This window comes from Amblyomma mixtum, chromosome 5 (assembly GCF_055824585.1).
Source record: "Amblyomma mixtum isolate Tamu chromosome 5, ASM5582458v1, whole genome shotgun sequence".
Lineage (NCBI taxonomy): Eukaryota > Metazoa > Arthropoda > Arachnida > Ixodida > Ixodidae > Amblyomma > Amblyomma mixtum.
The window spans coordinates 134,759,159-134,782,160 of NC_143016.1; the positions used below are offsets into that span (position 1 = coordinate 134,759,159).

Below are 23,002 nucleotides of genomic sequence, written 5' to 3' on the forward strand. Positions count from 1 at the left end.
AAGCAAGTACGCAGTTATTTCCCCACTCTCGGAGGACACTTCAACCACGCTGGGAAGAAAAGAAAGTTTGAAACGAGGCACAAAGAAGCACGCGCCGTTGTACAGGGATGCGGGTTCATTTCGACTACCCGGGGTATACCAGGTGGTCTGACGTCACAGAGAACATGGTCGTTTTTGCATTTCGTGTGGAATTAAATGCGGGAGCCATGACTGAGATTCGATCCGGCACCCTGGTGCTCAGCAGTTGAACATCGGGAACACTGAGCCACCGCGAAGGCTGTTGGAACAACGGCTCAGCCAGAATGACGCCCTGCCCTCTTTAAATGCCAGATCATTAGAGCTCCCATCCTACCAAAACCCCGCCGGATGTCAGGAAATTCCCTGATTGGTCAAGACAGTGATGACATCACTGATGTCACGTGACCAACAAGGATCAATCACAGCGCAACGCCAATTTTGAAAAACTCTAATCAACGCAGAAGCTGGGCGGTTGCGACAGTAACGGCATCACTGCCGGAGATGGCAAGCGTAGTAGGGGGCGTCAGAGTGTCAGGAGGGAGGATGACTCAATATTTCATTAACAAAAACAATCCATGGCCATGAACGGGATTCGAACGCGCGGTGACGCGAACAGATCAGCTTCGCTGGTCACTGCAATAGACCGCCGAACCATCGCAGTATTGTTTGTCATTATTGCATGAAAATCAATCTTGCTGACTTGCCAATACCTTAAATATAGGAGTAGAATTCCGCGGTGCAGACACACATACCCATGCCTTCATACACCTCACTCCCCCCGTAAATTAAAATTACGGGAGACATATACATGCGTCAAAAACTGGCAACCATTCAGGAGAATGATCGTGCTATGCATAAACACCCCTTACCAAGGCACACTGCACACGGAACGGAGACTTCGTTTATCGAGGCGGTCCGGCATGGCGGTTTATCATGCAGCTCTTCCACAAGCTAAAAAGTCCAATCAGCACTAGCAGATCGCATGGGATCCCGGAGTTCCTCAGTACAGGCACGAACCTTATAGTGTTAAGGCGAGATCTCAACATCCTTTTTAATTGTCCGGTGAAGTATGTCCCAGAAAAACACTGCATAACGGCGCCCCACAAAGCAATGATCGATCGTCCCCGGTTGGTCGCGCAGGCGGCAGTTCACCAACAATGGCACATAAGTCCCCTTGGCGCGAAGGTGTCTCGACGAGTAGAGTCGACGTGTGCAGTTTAAAAATGAAAGGTTTTTGCAGCAAAATTTATTTATTTATTTATTTATTTATTTATTTATTTATTTATTTATTTATTTATTTATTTATTTATTTATTTATTTATTTATTATCCACAGCGCAACCTGTGGCATTACAGGGAAGATGACTTAATATACAAAACGGAATATACATCCGCTGAGCTCGCTTCAGTACACTAAGAACACATAAACCTAGGGTAAGGGTGCCAATACATGGGCGTACGGAATAAAGACTCTGTTAGTACCTTTGTCATCTGTTTTCAGGCAGTTAGAACAAATTATGTAACGAAAAGTAGACAGTGAAGAAATTAAATGTATCAGCAACCTCCTCCAGGGAACCCCACAAACCTCCCTCAAATGTCGTGAACGAACATCCCGGCTGTTTAACTGTCATACTCTCGCGCTGTACTTTGGATACCGTCTTCATCAACCTCCATTCGTGCGCAATGGATCGAGAGTCATTGTAAGGAACTAGAAAGATTTCTCTTTTAGTGATTGATTCTGCTAGTCTCCATTAAATGATGACGTCTTTAGGTCGTTTCTCTTACCTAGAGCAAAGTAATAGAATAATATACGAGCGATTCGGTTTGGTTTGGTTTATGGGGTTCCACGTCCCACAGCGACTAAGGTTATGAGAGACGCCGTGGTGGAGGGCTCCGGAAATTTCGACCACCTGGGGTTCTCTAACGTGCACTGACATCGCAGAGTACACGGGCCTCTAGAATTTCTCCTCCAAAGAAATTCAACCGCCGCGACCTGGATCGAACCCGCGTCTTTCGGGTCAGCAGCCGAGCACCATAACCACTGAGCCACCGCGGCGGCCAAGAGCGATTCATCAGTTAAGACGCGAAATTCACTGCAACTGAAACCTCAACCAAACCAAGCTGACGTAACGCGCGTCAGCGTCACCGGCTCCGTGTTACAGTACTTCTAACGGCAGCATCAGCGTAGCTAAAAAAAAAAACAAGCCAGCTTCCTTACAAAGCAGTGCATATCCCCATATATACTGTCGAACACTGCTCCAGCCGATAGGGTTCGCGCATGCGCGCCTCGCATTGAAATTCCCTGCATTGAGTAACGCCGAAACCACGCATGTATAATCAACCGCCCAGCCTTAGTGCATGCGTACACTGGCGTAACCCCGTAGACGGTAGGGCGCTAGAGTATTTCGGCGCCCTCGACACAAGCATAAAACGAGGGCATTTTTCACGGGTACGTCTTTCACGCAGCCGCAGTTCGCAGTTCTTAGCAAAGTGGCCCAAACCCAATCAGCATTTTAAACGAAGCAGGGATGGCGCCGTTTTGGGTATGTGAGCTAAAAGAAGGATAGAAAAAGAGAAAGGGAGAAGAACGGAGCAGAGGGGAGAACTGACTATACCAGTGCCTGAGCAAGAGTACCGCAGAAGCAGCCTAAAGTGTATGCACGAGCTAAGCACGCCAGGAAAAAGTGGCGGGTGAGGTATGTCGCGAGCGCGCTAAATGAGTTGAACGCGTTGGCCAGCCAGGCGAGAAGCCTTTTATCAAGCCGCCGGTTCGGCCTTCCGTCGGGTTTTTCGTTCTCTGAGCTCGCTTCGTACTCGTGTTACAACGTACACTGCACTAGCTACAGCGGTCCCGCAGTGGTCCGGCTAAGCAGGTGACTTCCGATTGGCGTCGGGGTCGCGCACTTTCAAGAGGCATTCTCCCCGTGTGCGTCCGTTGATTCTTCTGTCGTTCCGGCCGCAGCATGGTGCCGTCGCGAAAGTGTAAAGAGATGCAAAAACTCCGCACGCTATTACGCGACTTCGGGGGCGCTGAACGCAGCCAAGGCGGGTTTGGAACGAGGTGCCGTGGCGAGCTTTTAGCGGAGCTCCGGAGAGCCGGTCCGCAGAGAACTTATGCATCTGCAATTCGTTTCCCATTTCGGCCCGCATAATCCGCGCTGAGCCCAACCCCCTCCCCCCCCCCCCTCCCCCAACTCTATCTTCCCCATTTCCTATACCTTTCATTCACTCACAGTGGAATGCATTGAGCGGGAAGAGATGATTTTCTTACTTTATTGTAGATAATTTAATCTTCAAAAGGTAGCAACGCCACTGAACGTGTCAGGAAGTTCTGAAAGCTTCGCATCGCGTCACTGAGGTACAGTTGCACTACATTTAAGCTCGAATTAGTCAGCCTCAAATTCGAGTAATATACTCGTAGGTGACGCGCGTAAGCAAGCGCGCAATGCTTTGCCCAAAAGGCCTCTGTTGGCATCCGGCTTGGAGTCGTGTAATTACATTCCATCTGCAACCGAATATTTTGTGGATATGAAGAAACGACTGAACATACCCAACAATTCTGGACCAAAGCATTTTTGAGCGGGAAATCTTTTATCGACGCTATTTTTTCTTATAATGTAAGATTCCATTGCAACAATCAGTTTTAATTTTTTTTATGTTAACGTTTTTGCTATCGTCTAAAGCGTTCCCTATTGGTTTTCTGTGGCAGCCTGAACTGTTGGATGAGATCGATGGAAACACTTTAAAAGAAAATTTCTGCTACGTACCAGAAGAATGGACCATTACCTTTAATATTTCCATAACAGAATCTTACAATTTTGTAATTTTCAAAATTTTTGTCCGAAAATGTTGGACACCCGCTTCCTTAACATATAGGTAGGGTTTGAACTTTTCGGTTTCAACCGCGAAAAAAAAAAACGGTAATAAGCCGAATTTTCCTTTTGAAATTCGATTTTAACAAAAAAAGGTCAGTATTCTTGCCATGCGAAGCACTGCTAGCTAGCTGTTGAGTATACGAGTTACACTCAAAGTTGAAAATTAACCACGTGGGGAAGCCAATGGCGTGGTGAGAGGGTGGCGTTGGATAAGCCACGAATTTGTGCGATTTGAGACATTTTTCCGGCTGTTTACACTCCTCTGCAGACCGGGAAGCACAACCCTTCTCGCCGCCTGCTAGCTAAGCATTGTTTATTCACTATCATCCTCCGCTTGGAGTAGTTAGTCGGTTAAGTACGTCTATCAACTGCATGTATGACACCGACATGAAACTGTGCATGGTCATCATGAAAAGTATCATGTTCGGGCTATCTCGACGGCTGACGCGCAGTTCCTTCGCCACCATCAACACGCAGACCACGTGATGCCTCGCCCTCTCTCTCAACCGAGCGCGACAACTCAAAGAAAACTTGTACACCTAGTTCTCAGAAGTAAATTCCACTGGCGTTCTCTACTGCTGGCTGTCTCAATAAACTTGAGTTTCTTTTTTAACGAAAGCAATTTCTTCTACAAGCCTACTAAAAGTGAAAACTTACTGGTAAATTATATTAAATACTGGCAAACAAACGAACTGTTCATGCTCACAAAGATGCCGAGATACTCTAAGTGGCATTTGATCACAAAGAACTGTCACATTAAATCAACAAAAAAGTCAGTAATCCTTTCATTGAAAATAATATTCGCCGAAATAAACTGAAGCTCTCACTCTGAAAGAAACACCCAAAAAAGTTAAGCATTTTTTCAAAAAATAAAAACCGAAAAGTCCGATTCTTATGTATACCTTAGAAGGGTTGTTTTGTAGGCCAGTTGGTGATCCATACTTCAAGAAATGCTTCGGCGTGGCAGACAAGGACAAGACCTAGAAAACAAACCACAGGGCGCCAACTAACAACTGATTTTATTGAAACCTACGTCAACGAATATATGCTTTGTGCTCATCAACGAAAAAAAAGAAAAAAGATAACATGCAGGGAAGAGAGCACCAGGTACAAAATGATTAGCACCCATGGCACGTGTGACACAAGCGAACATCGTCATGCCCCAAATCTATTCATTTTAATAGAAATTCTATAGAAATTTTATTGATAGAAATTCCTATGTACAGGTTTAGTGCTCAAGGAGCAGACGAAGGCACAGAAGCTTTTACTTAATGTTTCACAAGTGAGAAGCATACTTCGCTTCTTCAGTTGTCGAGGTATTTTGTACGGAAGCCTGTTGAAATGTGTAAAACCAAGGAATTGTGGACGTTCTACGTTGAAAATCAAGACGACTGGCTTTGTCCAAACCTACGGAGTGCGTATTACTAATAAGAGTAATTCTGCACTAAAATTGGCGGCCGCCGCCTGAGAAGGTTGGAGATATTAATGGCACACCTGTGCTAACATTACAAATTATTCATTTCATCATACTGATAACACTTATTTGACAGGGATGGCAAGGAGAGAATACCAATGATTCAAAACAAACCACTAAAACATACCACAACCTCGGGCATGAGACACCATAAAGATTTCGAGTTATAATTATATTATGCTCTTATGCCGAAGCTAATGGCGCAGAAAGCAAAAATACAAACACAAACTATTACTATACGGGGCATAGCGAATAGAGAGGTAGTTCTTATTAATCAAGATTTTTTTTTAATCCTGTCATAATGGAGATAGATGCAGCATATGTAGGCAGCTGATTCCCGAGTTCTACCTCACCAGGAAAAACGAAAAAACGACTGCAGTCAATAAGCGCGAATAAGGCATTTTTTAATCAAGCTTATAACCGGAAGGGGCAAGTACCTGTTCTTATTAATCTTTGATTTCTCGTGCAGCATTTGGTATAGCACTTCAAAACACTTTTTTTTTTTCCTTCTTGTTTCTGCCGTAGCAGCTGCAGATTACAAGAGCTCAACAGTGCGTTGACCTAATCGGTCCTTCGGTACTTACCATGGAAAACATATGTGCCGCAAGTCTTTGCACCCTCTCTAGATTACCACTGCAACACCTTTTTCGGAGGATTCCAGCAGCTGAAGCATAATCCATCACTGGTTCAATTAATGTTTTGCAAGCCATTAACTTGATGTCTTTCATTGCTTTTGGCAACCTTGCTCTCAAAAGGCACAGCTTTTTAAAAGGCGCACGCTGAAGACACCATTTCGAAATGCATACATTAACTTAAATCATAGGCTATTTAATAGTTGTCCCTAAATGTTTAAAGCTGTTACCATCTGTCAAATCATAGTTACGAATCACGCACTAGAAATAAGATTGATTATTTTCCGTAGCAAGTAGTCAGAAATGGATTTTATTTCAATATCTTTGGATTTTCCATTCCTGACACCCACCCTCTGATAGCCGGAAGACACTGTTTAATTCAAATTCGCTAAATTATAAAAATTACTGATACATAATTCAAATAATTATCAGCAAAAAGTTCTTTTTTTTTTCTAAAGGCGCTTCGACGGCAGTCGCTACGTCGTTCATATAGGCTCGAGACAGTAATGGTTGCAGCATATACCCATGGGGTACGGTTGAGTACTTATCAAAAAAACAAAACAAAGATTGATGAACCCGTTCGAGCTCACTCCCCACAGTTGTGAGCATAGCTGGCCCGCCGACAGCAACATCAAACTTTGCTCAACTCGTCAACTCAACTAGTGCGGCATGTTGGTGCAAGAGATTTCCACCGGTTTACGGTATATAGTTGCCTTTATTTCTTATTTCTTTTAGGGCGAAAGCACTCATACGCTCACCAACACCGACAAGGAATCTTGTTACCGTACGTAAATACCTTCTTTCGATCTTGTGTCGTTGACTAGCAGCCATAGCTGCTAATCGAGCTTCCCCAAGTAGCTCGGGCAAGCTCGGGTAAGTTCGGACGAGCGTCGTGCCATCTGCGCGAGAGGTTGCTCGGGAAGAGCAACACGGGTCGCACAGTCTCGACGGGTGTCTGGGATAGAAACAGCCACCTGCCAGTGCAGTGGCGCATCGCTTAACCGCTGCGCCACTGCGCTGGTAGGGGTATACGAGGACTCGCCGCCATCTATGAATCTTAAGTAGAGAACTAAAAATTTAGCATACATGGGCATTAACACACTAAAGATATCATGCCACACCCCTAAGGTGGAGCTTAAGTTTCCCCTCCAAATGAAGAATGAACACCTGCTTTCGCACGTCTACTCAGTTCAACTACGTTAAACCCATACCAATCATAGAAAGTGGCACTGCAAAAGAAACGAGAGCGAAGATGTAGAAACAAGGACTACAGGACAAGCGCTTGTCACAGGCGCCCTGTTTCTACATCGTCGGCGTTTGTTTTGCGCAGCCACTTTCTACGATGAATCACCGACTAGGCCGCACCTAGATACTAATTCCTAACATTTTTTTCCTTGATGAAAAAAATGATCACCTCACATTGAAGCAACACATTAATGGAATGCTAAACAAAACAAGCGGAATTCTTAACTTAGTAAAGTTAAGAATTACACTTCGTAATGCTCCGCAGAAACTAAAACTTGCAGCCTATCAGGCGCTGGTAAGGCCCCACTTGGAGTACGCCAGTGTCGCATGGGACCCCCACCAACACTATCTAATAGATAAATTAGAGCGCCTACAAAACTGGGCAGCCAGATTCGCATTCAAACAATTTTCAGGAGAAGCTAGCGTCACTGATATGAAAAATACTGGTTGGTTTATGGGGTTTAACGTCCCAAAGCGACTCAGGCTATGAGAGACGCCGTAGTGGAGGGCTCCGGAAATTTCGACCACCTGGGGTTCTTTAACGTGCAGTGAAATCGCACAGTGCACGGGCCTCTAGAATTTCTCCTCCAAAGAAATTCAACCGCCGCGACCGGGATCGAACCCGCGTCTTTCGGGTCAGCAGCCGAGCACCAAAACCACTGAGCCACCACGGCGGCACCATGAAAAATACTATTGAACTAGAAATATTGCTGAAAAGGCGGAAAAAAAGTAGGCTTAAGCTGATGCACTCCATACATTATAATCTAACGAAAATCGAGAGGCGAAATATATTCAACTACTCCCCCCCCCCCCGCCACTAGATATCGGCCGGAAGGGACCACAAAAACAAAATTCGCGAAATTGAGTGGAAAACAAATCACATAAAATTCTCCTTTTTTTCCGAAAAGTCTCTGAATGGAAAGTGCTTGCAGAGCATTTGGCAGGTGCCAGCAGCAAAGCGTTTGTTTCTTTACTGAGCGAGATGTAATTCAACTGTTCTTGCTTTGTTTTTGTTTTGCCCTAAAGACCTGTTTGCCCTTTTATTGTTTTTATTTGTTGGAATTGTATAACCCGATATTATCCACTGCATTGTGAATCCCACTCCCGTGCTGTAATGCCTTGGCGCTGCAGGGTACAGTGTAAAAAAATGAATAAAAATAATGCCGTAAGCATTGAGAATCTTGGTTTCAGTGACAACACACATTACACCATGTTCTCCCTTGCATATCAGTTGTGTGGCCGCATGATCGAGGCGCCGAGCCAGTAAGGTACGCGGTGCATCATATTTTATAAAACCCCGAGCCCGGCTTGTTCTTTTCTGCGGCTTTATGCCTTCGCCTTTATGCAGTTGAAAACTTCCTTATCCGATTTTTAAGAAATTTATCCGGTAGAAAGTTGTTTTACACGTGAAGAAAGAATCCCAGTTCTAATGTAATGCTCGTAGGCCGCGTACATGTTGCGCAATGATCGATGAAGCTACGGACGAGGCACAAACTAAAATTCGTTGTGACCGCGTGTCGGTATAAAGTTAGATAATATCAGAGCTAGTTTCTTTGTCGTGCTGCGGAAGCTGCAGCCTTCTAAGACAGGGCCGCAACTTGCGTCACCTTCCTCGCAGTCTGAAAGTTGAGCGCTGCAAATTACCCAGCACTATTATGCAACGCCGGCTCAGCCAGTAGTTCAGAGCTTCAAGCTATCTAAAAAAAAAAAAAATCAGTCATTATACGTGCATTTTGGCCCAATATAAAAAGCAGTACTCGTGCACGCAGAAAATGGGATTATCATAAAGCGAACTCACTGCGTTCGATCCACGGACAGAAGCACAAAGCAGAGAGCACTGTCAGTGGGTTTTTCATACACACCCCGCTATGCTTGAAGTGGTAAAGGGTCTCGTCAATAGATACCAAAAAATTTGACGTCACCAATGCTCAGTTTTTCTTGTTCGATTTTTTTTTATCTCGGAAAGAGCAAATTCCGCCCCGTCGAACTTTGAAGTTCTAGCTGGGGCGAGTTCAGCATTTCCTAACTATAGCGACCCGACACAGGTAACAACGGCCGCGACCTGACAGAAGGGGCGCGAACTGCTCTGCCGTGACAAACCACAGTTTACTCGCCCATTCAAATGTGCCGTTCCGCCTCTAACTTCCCCAGTGGGGCGAAGACAAGCAGTAAGTAGGCTACAGTAAAAACAGCTCCACAAGCTATCGATGCGAAACTCGTTATGTCAGAACAGACTTCATGAAATTCCGCACGATAGTACACTAGGGAGTGGGCTCTATTTTTACGTACGCACTACTACGATTTTTTTCACGGACGCCTCAAGCGTAGTTTCGACAGACGTGACGTCTAGCGAATTGTCCCTCGGTCTAATCAAGCACAATAGAGCTGTACGAACCCTTCGTAAGCAGGGTTTATTATTCCAAGCAGCAAGCCGTGAATGCACGAGACATGCTCCTGCTACCGAGGAAAGCGGAGGCACATGAGGGGACGGTTGATCCGCTGGACCAACCACTAATCCACCCTGACAGGGAGCTGTCAATCCAGTCCCCCCCCCCCCCCCCTCCGTTTTTCTGGCTCCTTTCCATATGCGTGGGCCGGAAGAAAACACACGCTCGAGCGCCATCTCTGCATGAACGCGCGGTGGCGCTGCTGTCGTGAACGCCTGGATCACCGCCAGGTGTCAGCACGCGTGGCCATCCAGCATGCGTATTCTTCTTGTCCGCATGCCGAGCGTCTAGGCTGCGCCCTTCTGCTGGCGTACGGGGTTTCTGGCAACAGAAGAGCAGAGTGGCATTGCAGATCGGTGCGTCGAGGTGAAAAGAACATTGTTGTTGATCGCAAATGAAGTCCTGACAGCCCACGAAAATTTCCAGCTCATTCGTAGTGACAGTTCGCATGTCGCTAAAGAAGACATCGAGACAACACTTCTTGCGTGTTGTATAAGCTTCTTTTCACCTTTCGTTCAAACCCCATCTCCACAGCGTCATATAGCAACCTCTGGTGTACACCATCCAAAAAAATTTGCCCAAAAGAGAAAGCGTTGCGGCACTTCCTTCGCTTGCCTCGTGAAAGAATAAAAATGCTAATACCAGCTACGATATCAGCTCGTGACAACAACAAGCCTGTCTTCCTAACATATGTCGCGCGTTGCTGAGCATCTATACAGCACAGGCTATTTTGTGTCGCATATCTCTTTACATCACAACTTGTGCGTCATGACTGGCTTTTCACTGGTCGTCTGAAGGACTACAGCGGATGGTTTCTACAATCGAATCAGTGCGTAAGCATGGATTTGTGCTACGTAGAAGACGACGAAGAGCGGCCAGTGCCGCAGTATGGAGCAGACAATGCGAGCAGACAACGGACGATTTTTCTCGGGTGTGGTGGCCATCGGATTAGTGCTTACGCACTAAAATGGGGTCCATAAAGTAGCTCGTGCGAAATTCGTGGACGCGAACAACAGTCGCCGTGCTGGCCTATAGTGGTTATGCCTCTCCGCTGCGTACCCGAAATACGGGGGTTTTCAATCTTATCACTCCTTTCTGTAACGCCCTCGGGAATGGAATGTGCAATAAGAACACACATAATCATTATGAGGTGATCAAGACGCCCACTGACAGGCCACCATTACAGGTACTCAGGTAGAGCGCTTTACTCATTCCAATCATTTGTACATTTATTTATTTGTTTTTTATTAATAATTTGTTTGCTTGTTCATTTACTCGTTTACTTATTTGTCTTTTATTTATTTATTTATTCATCTATTTATTTCTTTATTTACACAATTATTTACCTGCCTGCCTGCCCGCCCGCCCACCCGTTTGCCCGTCCGTCCGTCCATTCGCAGTACCCCCGAATGTTTTCGCTGTTTTCCCACGCATTTGACATAAACGGAGGAACTAGCAAATCAAAGAGTAATGGGTGCAGCCTACTAGATTAAGTGCCCACTTCATCTAGCGTAATCTAAATCTTCATCTAGCACACAGTTGTAATAGTGCTGGCCCTCCTCTCGCGAGTCTGCTAAGCTTGCCGCTTCTACTGAGCTCAGATCTAAACCAACAACAGCAAATACTTCCCCCAGTTTTGTCACCGACTTTGTCTTGAACGCCGCCTTTACAAACAGGTTACGGTAGCTGCCATTTGGACAAGTGAACAGTCCGCTTTGCAACCACTGCGACTCATTCGAAACTGTGCAGTATGTCATGTTTGAATGCCCAGCATACGAACGTACAGCCGGCCAAATCTCTAGCTGGGGTGCGTGACGGCCGCGTTTTCCGCACTCCTGCCGCTTATTACGGAGCAAATTTGCGAACATATCAAATCTCAGCACAGGCTCACTGAGCCCGTGCTTAATAGTGAGCTTCCGCAAGTTTGCTTCGTCGCAAAGCGCAGAAAAAGCGGCCGTCGCGCACGCTAGCTGAAGATTTGGCCCGCTGTACGTCCTACGAACATTGTATCAGAACTCTTAGATCATCATCATCAGCGTGGCTGCGCCCACTGCAGGGCAAATGCCTCCCCCATGTCTCTCCAGTTAACCTGTCATTTGGCAGCTGCGGCCTCCGTATCCCAGCAAACTTCTTAACCCCTTCCGGCCAACTAACTTTCTGTCGCCCCCTGCTACGCTTGCCTGCTCTTGGAATCCACTCCGTTACCCTTAAGAACCAGCGATTATCTCCGTTTCAAAAAGAGCTCCATTAGCCACTTTCCGGGTGCTCACAGGTGGCTGCGCCATCTGGAAGCTTAAAATAAAAGTTGTCGTCTTATGTCGTCACTGTCTTCTGACAAGTGTCTGTTTTTCTTCTTTCGAGACATAATTTATCTCCCTGACTATTATATATATGGAGTTTTGTTCATGTGTCCATTGCACTGATTTTGTTGACAAGCGGCTGTGCGTTTATCAACAATCTCAAAGTTTGCGACATGAACACGTTTTACGTCGTTGACCGCCAGTGGCGCGGCAATCAGTAAACATCCGAATTTCGGTCACCTCGGACCGCCGTTTTTTGATGCATGGACCATATGGAAAGCTTCGCAACTGGTAATCTGCATTGCATGAAGTCGCTCACCTAAGTGCCTCTAAGTGGATTGCGTATTATGTCCCTTAGCCTGCCTTAAGCAGGAGAGATCTGCTATAAACTTTGGATTTGCCTATTTCGTCGACGTTGGTAAATTCCACAAACTCTAATAATTACTTGAATCGCACCATTATGCAGTCTTCAGGCAGTCAACCTGGCCATCCCGTTTGCAGGATATTCATCATAAAAGGCTTCCCCCATGTCTCTCCAATTGACTCTGCCCTTTGTCAGCTTCGGCCACCTTGTCCTCGCAGACTTCTTAATCTCTTCCACCCACTTAACTTTCTGCCGTCCCATTCTGCGGTTGCCTTCTCTTGGAATCCACTCCCTCATTTTGTAGCTACTAACATTATTGTTGATGCACCTCTTTCCAAATTCAGTGGCAGTTTTTGAAGCGAAAAGCTTCACTAGGCTCATCAACATCGAGTCTGGCGTGCGCCGTGATCAATTTTAGCCACAGCTGCGCATGCGCGAAACCGAGCGATGCCACGCGGCAGGCGGCCGCTGCTGCCGCAGCCGTCGTCGCCGCCTCGCGCTGACTCCGTCGTCTGAGCTTCGCCGCTTCTCCTCCTCGCCACCGTTTTACCCTTCGCCGCTGCCGCGCGGTCGCCGCCGCCGTACCAAGAGGAGAACGTACTTTCGCAAGGCGTTGCGAGAACGCGTGAGCGGCGGCGGCGGCCATAGAAGATGCGGCCATCCTCGCCACCGTTTGACCTTCGCTGCTCTTCCAGAAAATCGGAGCTGCTCATATACCACCCCCCAAGACCAGGGCGCCCGTCCAACGACTGGCGCAGACACCCCACTCCATGCATAGAGCTACACGACAGAGATGGAAATCGCATACCGGCGGTTGACAAAATACGAATTCTAGGACTAATCATCGAAAGCAACGGGTCCAACTCGGCAATGTTGGACAGCATCACGATCAAGATTGCAAACGCGATCCGGATGTTTCGGCGCATCATGAATAGGCACAGGGGATTGAGGGAGGACAATGCCATTAGAATGGTCCACGCTTTTGTACTCTGTCACATCACATACGTGGCTGGGATGCTCAACTGGAAAAAAGTACATCGGAAAAGGCTCGAAGTACACATACGTCGAGCTTTCAAGACAGCGTTGGGGCTTCCCGATAATGCCTCCACTGACCTTCTCTTACAGCTAGGAGTGCACAATACCCTTGCCGAAATCATCGAGGCACAGCACACGGCACAGATCGCACGACTATCAAGCACTAAAGCGGGCAGAGAGATTCTCGTCAAGCTCGGCCTGAACACCATAGCAGAAAGGGACAACGTCCTGCAGTTACCTAAAGTCGTGCGAGAAGCAATTAATGTGTTCCCCTTCCCAAGAAACGTGCACCCGATCCACAATCAAGGAAGAAGACTCGCCCGCGCCAAAGCCCTCGCTGCGGACGCGGCAAGGTTTCCAGACCAGACAGCTTTCGTGGATGCAGCGTACATACCGGGAAAGCATGCCTACTCGGTAGCAGTAGTCGACGGACACGGGCGAACGCGTAACTCACTCACACTTTTCACGAAGAAACCAGAGGTAGCTGAACAAGCAGCAATAGCACTAGCTCTCAAAGACTCGACCTTCACAACTGTGTACAGCGACTCTAGAGCAGCCACTCGAGCTTTCGCCAAGGGCGGAATAGACAAGACGACGCTACGAATTTTAGGCGGAAGTAACATCACCGATCACTCCATCATATGGTTCCCGGCACACATGGGCAGCTTAGGGGGTGGCCTGCGGAATCTCAACGAGATCGCACACGAGGCGGCGCGAGGGCTCATCGGCCGCGTCCCTCCGGTTCCCCCCGCTATCGAGTACAGGGATCAATTATTCACCTACAACGAGCTCACTAAGCACTTTTATCTAGGTAGACGAGCGTTTCCCCTCCCGGATAAGAAATTAACCCGCAGCCAGTCGCCAGTCGCCAGTCGCCGCAGCCAGTTAACCCCAACCCCTGGCGCATGAAGCACATCGACCCAGACTACGACGGACAACATGTGTGTGACCAGTGCAGTGAACGTGTAGACTTGACCCATATGCTGTGCGGTTGTGCATCAAGTGACGCCTACGCCCAGAAAAAAGAACATTGGGACAAAGTACTAAAAAGTGCTTCACTTCACGACCAGCTTCGGGCTGTCCAGGAGGCCCGCGCGGCGGCGGAGAGCTTCGGGCTCTCTGTGCCTACGTGGGAGCTGCCCTCTACACCCGGCGCCTAGCCGAGTGTCCTTCAGGACCCTACTATGGGAAATAAAGTTTTACCACCACCACCACCTTTCGCCGCAGCCGCGCGCAGTGAACATTTGAAAGGCGGGGGTATATAAGGCGCGCTTGCCCATAGAACAGGCGCAGACACTCGCCATGGAAGGAGAAGCAACAGTCGGACGGCGCACAAACACCGATCCAGGAGTGGTAGCTTGGGAGTTGGCTGAAAAGCAGCGAGAGCTTTTCGCTTATCCAGGCTTGACCTTCGCTAAGCCACAGCCAATTTTTTATCTTTATTTTTACTTAATTTACTTTATCACTTTCTGCCCCTCTCTCCTTTGTATTCTTCTCCCGAATTCCCTTCTCCACGCAGAGTGGCATATCAGCGATTTTTATGCACGGCTAAAATTTCGTCTTTGCATTAAATGGTTGCTCGCTCTTTTTCCCCAGTTCAACCTATACTGGAGCCTCGACCGGCAGAGCACAGAAAGTAAAGAAGATGAAGTAGAATGCCGCGCCTTCGACAGCTCTGGTCACAGTGCCTCCGATCATGCTGCCCGGAATTCAGGGAAGGCATTTTTTATTGGACCTACCGATCCCTGTGCTGTAAGTTTGGCCGCACTATTTCTCAACAGCTCGAAGGGTATCACCAGCGATCCCATGCTTATGGAGAATTTGTTTACAGTAGATTTGTCAGCGTTACATGCCTTAAATTTCACTTTTGTCTTCTCTACATTTTCCCGGATTCGCACTGCAGAAAAAAAATGCATAATGGCCGTTATTAACGAGCACGTTGCAAAGTGTTTGTTCGCGTATTAAAAAAGTGCTAAAATCGCTGACAGAACGTCTTTTCTAGGTTGCGCAAGAACTGCACGACGAAAGAAATTGACTTTTTTCATCTACTTTACGTGTTTACATTCTGTACAGCGTAGCAACGTCAGCGCAGCGACAGCTGAACAGCGAATAATACATCACTAAATGTTCAGGACAGTGTGGGTATCTACCTAAACGGCTTGAGTCAACTGTTGGTTGTGAAATTAGAACTATGAGGGCAACTTCAAAATAATAGCAACTATGCGTTACGAGCAATAGGCATGTATCTACAGTCACATCCATTCCTACCGCTTTCTCTTGACCCACTGATATTTAATACTCTATTACTCCTACCCCTGCCGCCGCGGTGGCTCAGCGGCTATGGTGCTCGGCTGCTGACCCAAAAGACGCGGGTTCGATCCCGGCCGCGGCGGCTAGAATTTCTTTGGAGGAGAAATTCTAGAGGCCCGTGTGCTGTGCGATGTCAGTGCACGTTAAAGAACCCCAGGTGGTCGAAATTTCCGGAGCCCTCCACTACGGCGTCTCTCATAGCCTTAGTCGCTTTGGGACGTTAAACCCCATAAACCAAACCAAACCAAACTCCTACCCCTGTCCTTCAACGTGGCGGGCCTGGCTAGCCTCGGATTAGCTGACGGACCAGATAGCACTGGCGGCCTAGGCACAGGATTATTATCGACGCTTAGTGCTGCGTCGTTATAAAGTTCTTTCTCCTCCGCTCTAATCTGATTTGTTTGCTTGCGGCGCACAACTAAGAAGGCAGCAAGTTTTAATTGCCGTATCATCGCCGAGGCATTGCTCTGCACGCGATACGAAGAGGTAGCAGGAGCTACCGACACGCCAGCGATGTAATAGCTAGTGGTCACATTATGCCCGCCTTTAAGTTCCGAGGCTTCACAGCCAGGCATTATAGTCACGGCCGACAACCCTCGACAGAACCACGGCGTCTTATTTCACTTTGTGAAAATTTTGTTCAATTTGAATATACCGATAACCATAAGGGCAACAAAATGGGGAAAAGAAATCATGAAGTAGTGCAACAGTGTGCAAGTCGGCATGTATTTCAGCGGCCATATTTAGCATGTATTACTTCCAAAAAAAACGCCTCAGCTTCCAGTCCTCTGGTTTCGTATGCATGCGAGCTTGGACGCCAACTCAACTGACTCAACGGACCCGAGCCGCCATCTACCGTTGAGACAGCGAGTTGCTTCCGAACTCATGCTCCCGCAGAGAGCGCGGTAAGAATCGAATCAGGTGGCAGTGAGCTGACGTCTACCACACGCATGATTTCCTGCGCCCCCCCCCCCCCCCCCCCCCCCCAAAAAAAAGACACATATAATGCCATGGCAGCGCCCACTGCCCTTTCAAAGGCGATGAGCACTATTAACTCACCGTAACAGTTTACTCTCAGCTGTGTCGTTCCCAAGCGATTCCGCTAGAAGCCTTCGATGCCGGGATATGAATCGCTCGCGCCACCGAGACGCTGTCATCGCCAATATGGCGGCAGACCTAGAACAAGCGGCTAATCACGACCAACCGTCTAGACGCCAGGGTGAACATTTCAAGACACAGAACGAACCCATGGCGTTACTCCGTTTCGGCGTCCCTTGTTCTTCCCTTTTCTTTGCTGAGTCCGTGTCGTATTGTATGTATTGTATGTATTGTATGTATTGTATGTATTGTACAATGTGTTCAATAATGTACTGTAAGAGTGGTGTCCAGTTCTTTATAAAAGTCCTCCACTATGCAGAAACTTATCGCACATTTAGCGAAAGAATGCCTTCAGCTAGAAGCGTTGAGAAAGCGACTCAGTTCATTTGCGATTGCGTCCTCTGCTTAATTAAAGTGCGCAATTGCGTGTATGATACCTATAGCGGCAGAACTCTTCCATCAAATCCTAATGTCGAAACTCCACCTACGTACTAACCCACTCACTCTAACCTGCTTCGAAATCTGGAGGTACCATGGTTGTCAGCCATTTGTAGAAACCAAATGAAAATGCTCAGGACACTGTCAGCATGACAATGCGTACAACCAACACCAAAAACACGCGAAGGACACTCGCGCTGTCCTGCGTGTTCCCCGTGTCTGTTGTCCGCATTCTCATGCCGACAGGATTCATGCAGTATGTGCCAACAAGTTCAGTTTGTGACCCTTCCGGATCGCTGAAGACATGAAAACTAAAACTTACACGGAGTCATCAGCAGCTAATTTCCTAGCACGGTGGCGGCAACCTCTTGTGCTAGCTTCGTGAAAGTGACCACGCGGAATTTATTACCAGAGGCCTAATAAGCGTGGTAAGATGATTAATAACTACGCCCACAACAAGGGCAAATGCCTCTCCCATGTCTCTCCAATTAACCTTGTCCTGTGCCAGCTGCAGCCACCTTATCCCCGCAAACCATCTGACCTCGTCCGTCCACTTCACCATCTGACGCCTCCTACTACGCTGCTACGCTACGCTTGCCCTCTCTTGGAGCCCATGGTCCGTTACCCTAAAAATCAACTGTTCTACTTTTTGAGAATTCCGCGCTATTCAAGGATTCAAACCAATATGTCTCTAGGTAAACCGTGCCAAGAGTTTTGGCGCTAGCATTTAGAATAGTGACGTAGCCGACGATTAAATTTCTGGCTTCTCCTCAGAATACCAGAGGGGTTAGGAAAAGCTTGGTGTGACGTCACGGAAGGGGTTTTAAATTTCCGCAGTCGTCGACCACACACTGCCGTGTCTCTTTGGATGCTGTCGAACAAAACTCGGCGGCATTTGTCTTCGATGGCGTTGGAATTTTTTCCTTGAAAACAAGCGTTTATGCGTTGTAAGTGTACTAGTATCTTCGCTGACGTCATAAGGCAACCCCCCCCCCCCCACCCCTCGCTTGGTGCTTTGCACTGCGGAGAAGCTTGAAGGCCGTCGGGATTTTGACGGAGATTACGTCAACACTTCAAATGCTAGCCCCGAAAGGACTTTACCTTCAAGTTTCACACACTCGACCCCTTCAAGCTCATCGATTTCTAAAACCTATGCAGTTGCCCTTTAAGGGACTATCTGTTACCCTGCCTTGGCATTACATGTCCAACCCTAATCATTAGGTGCCCTAAGAGGGAATCTAACAATAAACAAATAAATGCCGGGATTTTTATTTAAAGCCTAGTAACGAAGTCTGCACAGTGCTATAGCCCAACAGCGGATTTACCGCGACCACGCCATGCAGCTGTTCTGACGCTCATCGCGCTACTCCTGTGCGGCTTGCTGGCGCTGCTGTACCGCCTCCTGTGGTTTGGCCGGGGCGAACCATTGCCCGTAGTGGACGCCCTCGGGGGCATCGCCCAGAGCGTCGAGGCACACTGCAAGGCTTCTACCCACGGGGACATTGCGGACGGCCACGTGAGCGAGTACCTGGGCGTGCCCTACGGCCGCCTCGAGCAGTCGCAGCGCTTCTCCGAGGCCACCTTCGTCGAGTACCGACCGGGCATGGCGCTGCGTCGGCGTGGAGTCCCGGCCTGTCCGCAGTACCCGTGGAGCCCCGTACCCAGGCTGCCCGCCGTCGAAGCGACGGGCACGGACGACTGCCTCTACCTGAACATCTGGAGACCAGGACTTTTGAGTGCGCTATGGCTCATGACAGTATAGAACCACAGTGACTACACATGTTAAAGGAATATTATTCACGCCGCATACTGTGACGCGTTGAAAGTGCAGTGAAAGGGTCCTCAGTGTCAGCTGCCGCTTTTCGATACTATAGCGGGAGTTGGCTTACTACAAGCTGCAGGCTCTGTTGGAGTTTTCAAATCAGTTTACTTTAAGTAATTCGCCTTTTCATCGCTCGGTTATCACTGTAGTTGACCAGTACGGGGTCACACCTTAGTAGATTCACCGGCAACTACAGGTCGCTGAAGTGAGCAGTAACTGGAAGAAACAGTTCAAGAAAGCCGCGGGAAAAGTTCGCACGCTCCTAGCGCATATGCTGTCAAATTCAGAGCCATATCCGTGGCAGGCCATTCTGCACTGGCAATCCATATTGTAAACCAACGTAACGAAAAGCAGTGACTCAGTGATTGACCAGCTTCAGTTCCAAGTCGCTATGTCCCCCGGGGCTCTTATCATGGCACAATGACAGGCGCAGAGCTACTTATGGACACTGGCAGAAAAGCACTGGATTTAAAACAAAGTAAAGTAGATTTTATAAACACTGGCTTTAAACGTGCCCCACAAGTCTACTATGGCGAGTCCTATCAGCACACTGTTCGATGGAATGTCAGCTGAAAAAAATAACCGCTTGATTTTTCTTTTTGCGTCTGTGAGTAAGGGAGACCCCCGACGACAGTGCGGAGAACGCCTGCTTTTAGTGCGATAGTTCTACACGGGAGTTCCTTTGGGGAAGGGGGATCACCTTCGATATCGGGGAGGTACGTCGCAACTGCAAACTCCGCGTTCGCATTCGTCCCATACCTGGGTTGGGTAGCAGTCATGTGGTCAGAATAGGCTGACGTTATGTGAACTTCAAAGCGCACTGGGGCTGGTTTTCCTGTCACTTCACCTGTAGTGTAGTGTAGCTATCTTTCCTTTCCTTTCGCGCCTTCACCAGCAGCCAACCGCAGCATGGGCAGTGGTGGTCGCTGTCGTTCACGGCCCGTGGTGGTCGTGCTGCACGGCGGTCGCTTCCAGTTCGGAGGCGGGGGCACGTACACCTTCTACGACGGCCACCGAGCGGCCCTCCTGTGGGACGCGGTCGTAGTCGTCCCTGCGTATAGGGTGGGCGCCTTCGGCTTCCTCAACATGCTCGTGCCCGAAGCACCCGGCAACGTCGGCCTGCTGGACCAGGCGCTGGCTCTCCGATGGGTGCACAGGTTGGAATGGCGAATGTTTCCCTGGCAGCCTTTGCGCAAACGGGATCATGCACTCTGATATCATGAAGCCACAGAAATGACACGTCTTTTTCTTAGGGCTATTCAGAGCATATCTATGGACGGTACTCGTAGTCCTTTTATTTCATGAAATTCGTTTCTAACTGCACGCTCAAATAGAGGTCGTATCCCAGCCTAACATTTGAGAAGCCGAATTCTCCGCATCATTTCGTAATAATCGCTGGTAATAATCTGGTAATAATCGGAATATTTCGAGCAAAATAAACAAAGAGCTCTTTGTTAGACCCCATAGACATATTACACTAAAATATGTCTGCTGATTATTGCGCACACAAGCAAGTGCTAAGTTCTTTTTAAATCCCAAGTTTTTTTTAATGAGTTTTAACGGCTATACCATAAGGATGCCTAAGCATCCTGGGTGACCTGAATTAAGCCGCCGCCGTACCACGATCGCACTTCGTGATGGTTTCTGTAAGCTGCAAGAGAACTCGCGCCTCGAGAATTCATTGTCCGGCTGCTTGTGTTTCCGGGGTGACGTGTATTATCCACGAAGATGGTCGCGGCGCGTCAATCCAGGTTCATCCACTACTTCGGAGGCGACAACCGGCGAATTACAATTCTGGGGCAGGACGCCGGAGCATCGGCCATCGGCTTCCACCTCGCCCGAAACGAGACGCCCTTCCAGCGGGCCGTCCTGATGAGCGGCTCCCCCTTTACGCCGCTGCCCCGCAACACTGGGAAACGAGCCGTCATCAACGGCAATGCACTGGCCGACGTCCTGGGCTGTGGTAGGCGAGACCTGAGGGACGCTGCGGCGCGACAGCACGTGGTCGCCTGCCTGCGAAAGCGCAGTGTGTCCGCCATGGTCCTGGCCGCCGACCAGCTGGCGACCTGCAGCGACCTTGTCGTCTACGCACCGAGCGCGACCCGCGACTACCCGTGGAAACTGGGTGGTCCCACCTGGTCCAAAGAGAGGCTTCGCAGCGTGGACTTCCTGGTGGGCGTTGCAAGGGACGAAGGCACGCTGCATGTGTCCGAACTGATGCAGGCCTTCGGCTTGGCAGCGGACCAGACCCTGACGCCTCGAAGGTATGCGGTGTTAACAACGAGTGACCTCATTCATGCAAAGCGCTCTTCTGATGGAAAATGGGAAGAAGATGGATTCCAAGCCCAGAGTTTCCGCTACGAGTGACATTTGCTCCGCGTCCTTATCAATGGCGTCAGCTTATATGCACGTTTTTTTCTCTTCGCACCGTGTCAGAAATAAGTTCTGCCCCGTGCAGGCTAACGCTCCTTCGTAGATTGTGCCCTCGTCGTGCTTGGAAACTCAAGCGCTGTTGTACGTTGATGTCGGCAGAAGCACTACACACTATACCCACTAAACACACTAAAAGGAAAGTTTTATATTAACCAACCTAAACTAACCTTTAACCAAGTGTTTTTCTTCTTCATGGAAGAAGTCAGCAATCATTGAAACCTAGTAAACAAAGTGATGATTGTTCTTACAGCTTTCGACACAAAGTTTAAGTGTCACACTTTGTTCTTTTCAAGGATGCGACAATTTCCATCGCCAAGGTTAGTAATTCTTACACTGAACCGCAGGCTGCTGTCCGTGTTCCGCGTCTTCCTCGAAGCCCACGGCGTCCAGGACGTGGATTCAGTGGTGCATCACTACGGTCTCGACAGGCCCGGTGTGCTGGACGACACTCTGGGTCAGCTGTTCCTGTTGGAAATGGCGCGTCCCATGGGCGACTTCCTGATCTACTGCCCTGCGCTCTTCTTCCTTGAGGAAGCGTCCAGCGTGGGCGGCAGGGCGTTTCTATACGAGTTCGGCTACAGCCCCAGCTACCGGACGTGGCCCTCGTGGCAGGGAGTGCCGCAGTTCGTGGACTTCGTGTTCGCCACGGGTCTCCTGGATGCCCTCGACACCATCCAGCCGGCTTCCTCCAGGGACAAAGCGGTGGCACACGACTTTGCCGCTACGGTCGCTGCGTTCGCTAGGAATGGGTAAGGTCCTCCTTCGGATGAACTTTACCAGTGCATAGAGTTTCTTGCGATATGTGCCGTGTTTTCATGCTAAAAAAGTGTTCAAACTCGAAGAAAACACGTTAAGTGGGCACTTATGACGGCTACGTGCATATATTTATAAACGCCTCCAAGGATCTTCATGTGTTCTGATGCTGCAATACGCAAGCTTCAACTCCTCAACGACTAGAAGAGGTATGGTTCTGTAGAAGTGGTCCCACCTACGTACATTTCATGTCCAATACTAGAAAAGGTGCGCACTAATCCTGCTCATACCAGCTCCTGGCAAAAGGTGCAAGCTCTACATGACCTGGAAGATGTCCACTAATGATGACGAAGCACATCACCACAAGCGCGCATCACTTCTACGGTAGTTCCAGTGATTATGATTAACATCTCATAACACCGTCTTGAATGCACAACGCCATTCAATCAATCAATCAATCAATCAATCACGCGCTTCGAAGCGCTTCGAAAAACTGAAAATTCGCTAGTTTGCGTGTGTCTATGGGACCCGGGACAAGAGGTACTATCTGGAAGATCCTACAGTCTCTTCCAATTTTAGTAAATGTTTATTCGCTCCCTCATTCTCACAGGAGAACAGACTTCGTGTTTTCAGCTGCAGAACTCTTCGATGTTAATGAGTCAGTGAAATACAAGAAGACATTCATTATGGTAGCGGTTTAGGCTAGTTGGTGATTTAACATAGCCATCAGCAGGGCAGACCGTTGAGCAAGTTGGACAA

General features: G+C 48.4%; 1 protein-coding gene across 1 annotated transcript in view; it reads left to right on the forward strand.

The window, feature by feature from the left end:
• LOC149343825 (cholinesterase-like) overlaps positions 1–23,002 on the forward strand; it is a 28,120-nt gene that overhangs the window by 3,515 nt on the left and 1,603 nt on the right. The window contains exons 2-6 of the mRNA XM_089547079.1: positions 14,986–15,073; positions 18,579–18,971; positions 19,953–20,214; positions 20,809–21,321; positions 21,784–22,239. Coding sequence (XP_089403205.1) covers positions 14,986–15,073; positions 18,579–18,971; positions 19,953–20,214; positions 20,809–21,321; positions 21,784–22,239 — 1,712 coding nt within the window. The remainder of the gene's footprint in view (positions 1–14,985; positions 15,074–18,578; positions 18,972–19,952; positions 20,215–20,808; positions 21,322–21,783; positions 22,240–23,002) is intronic.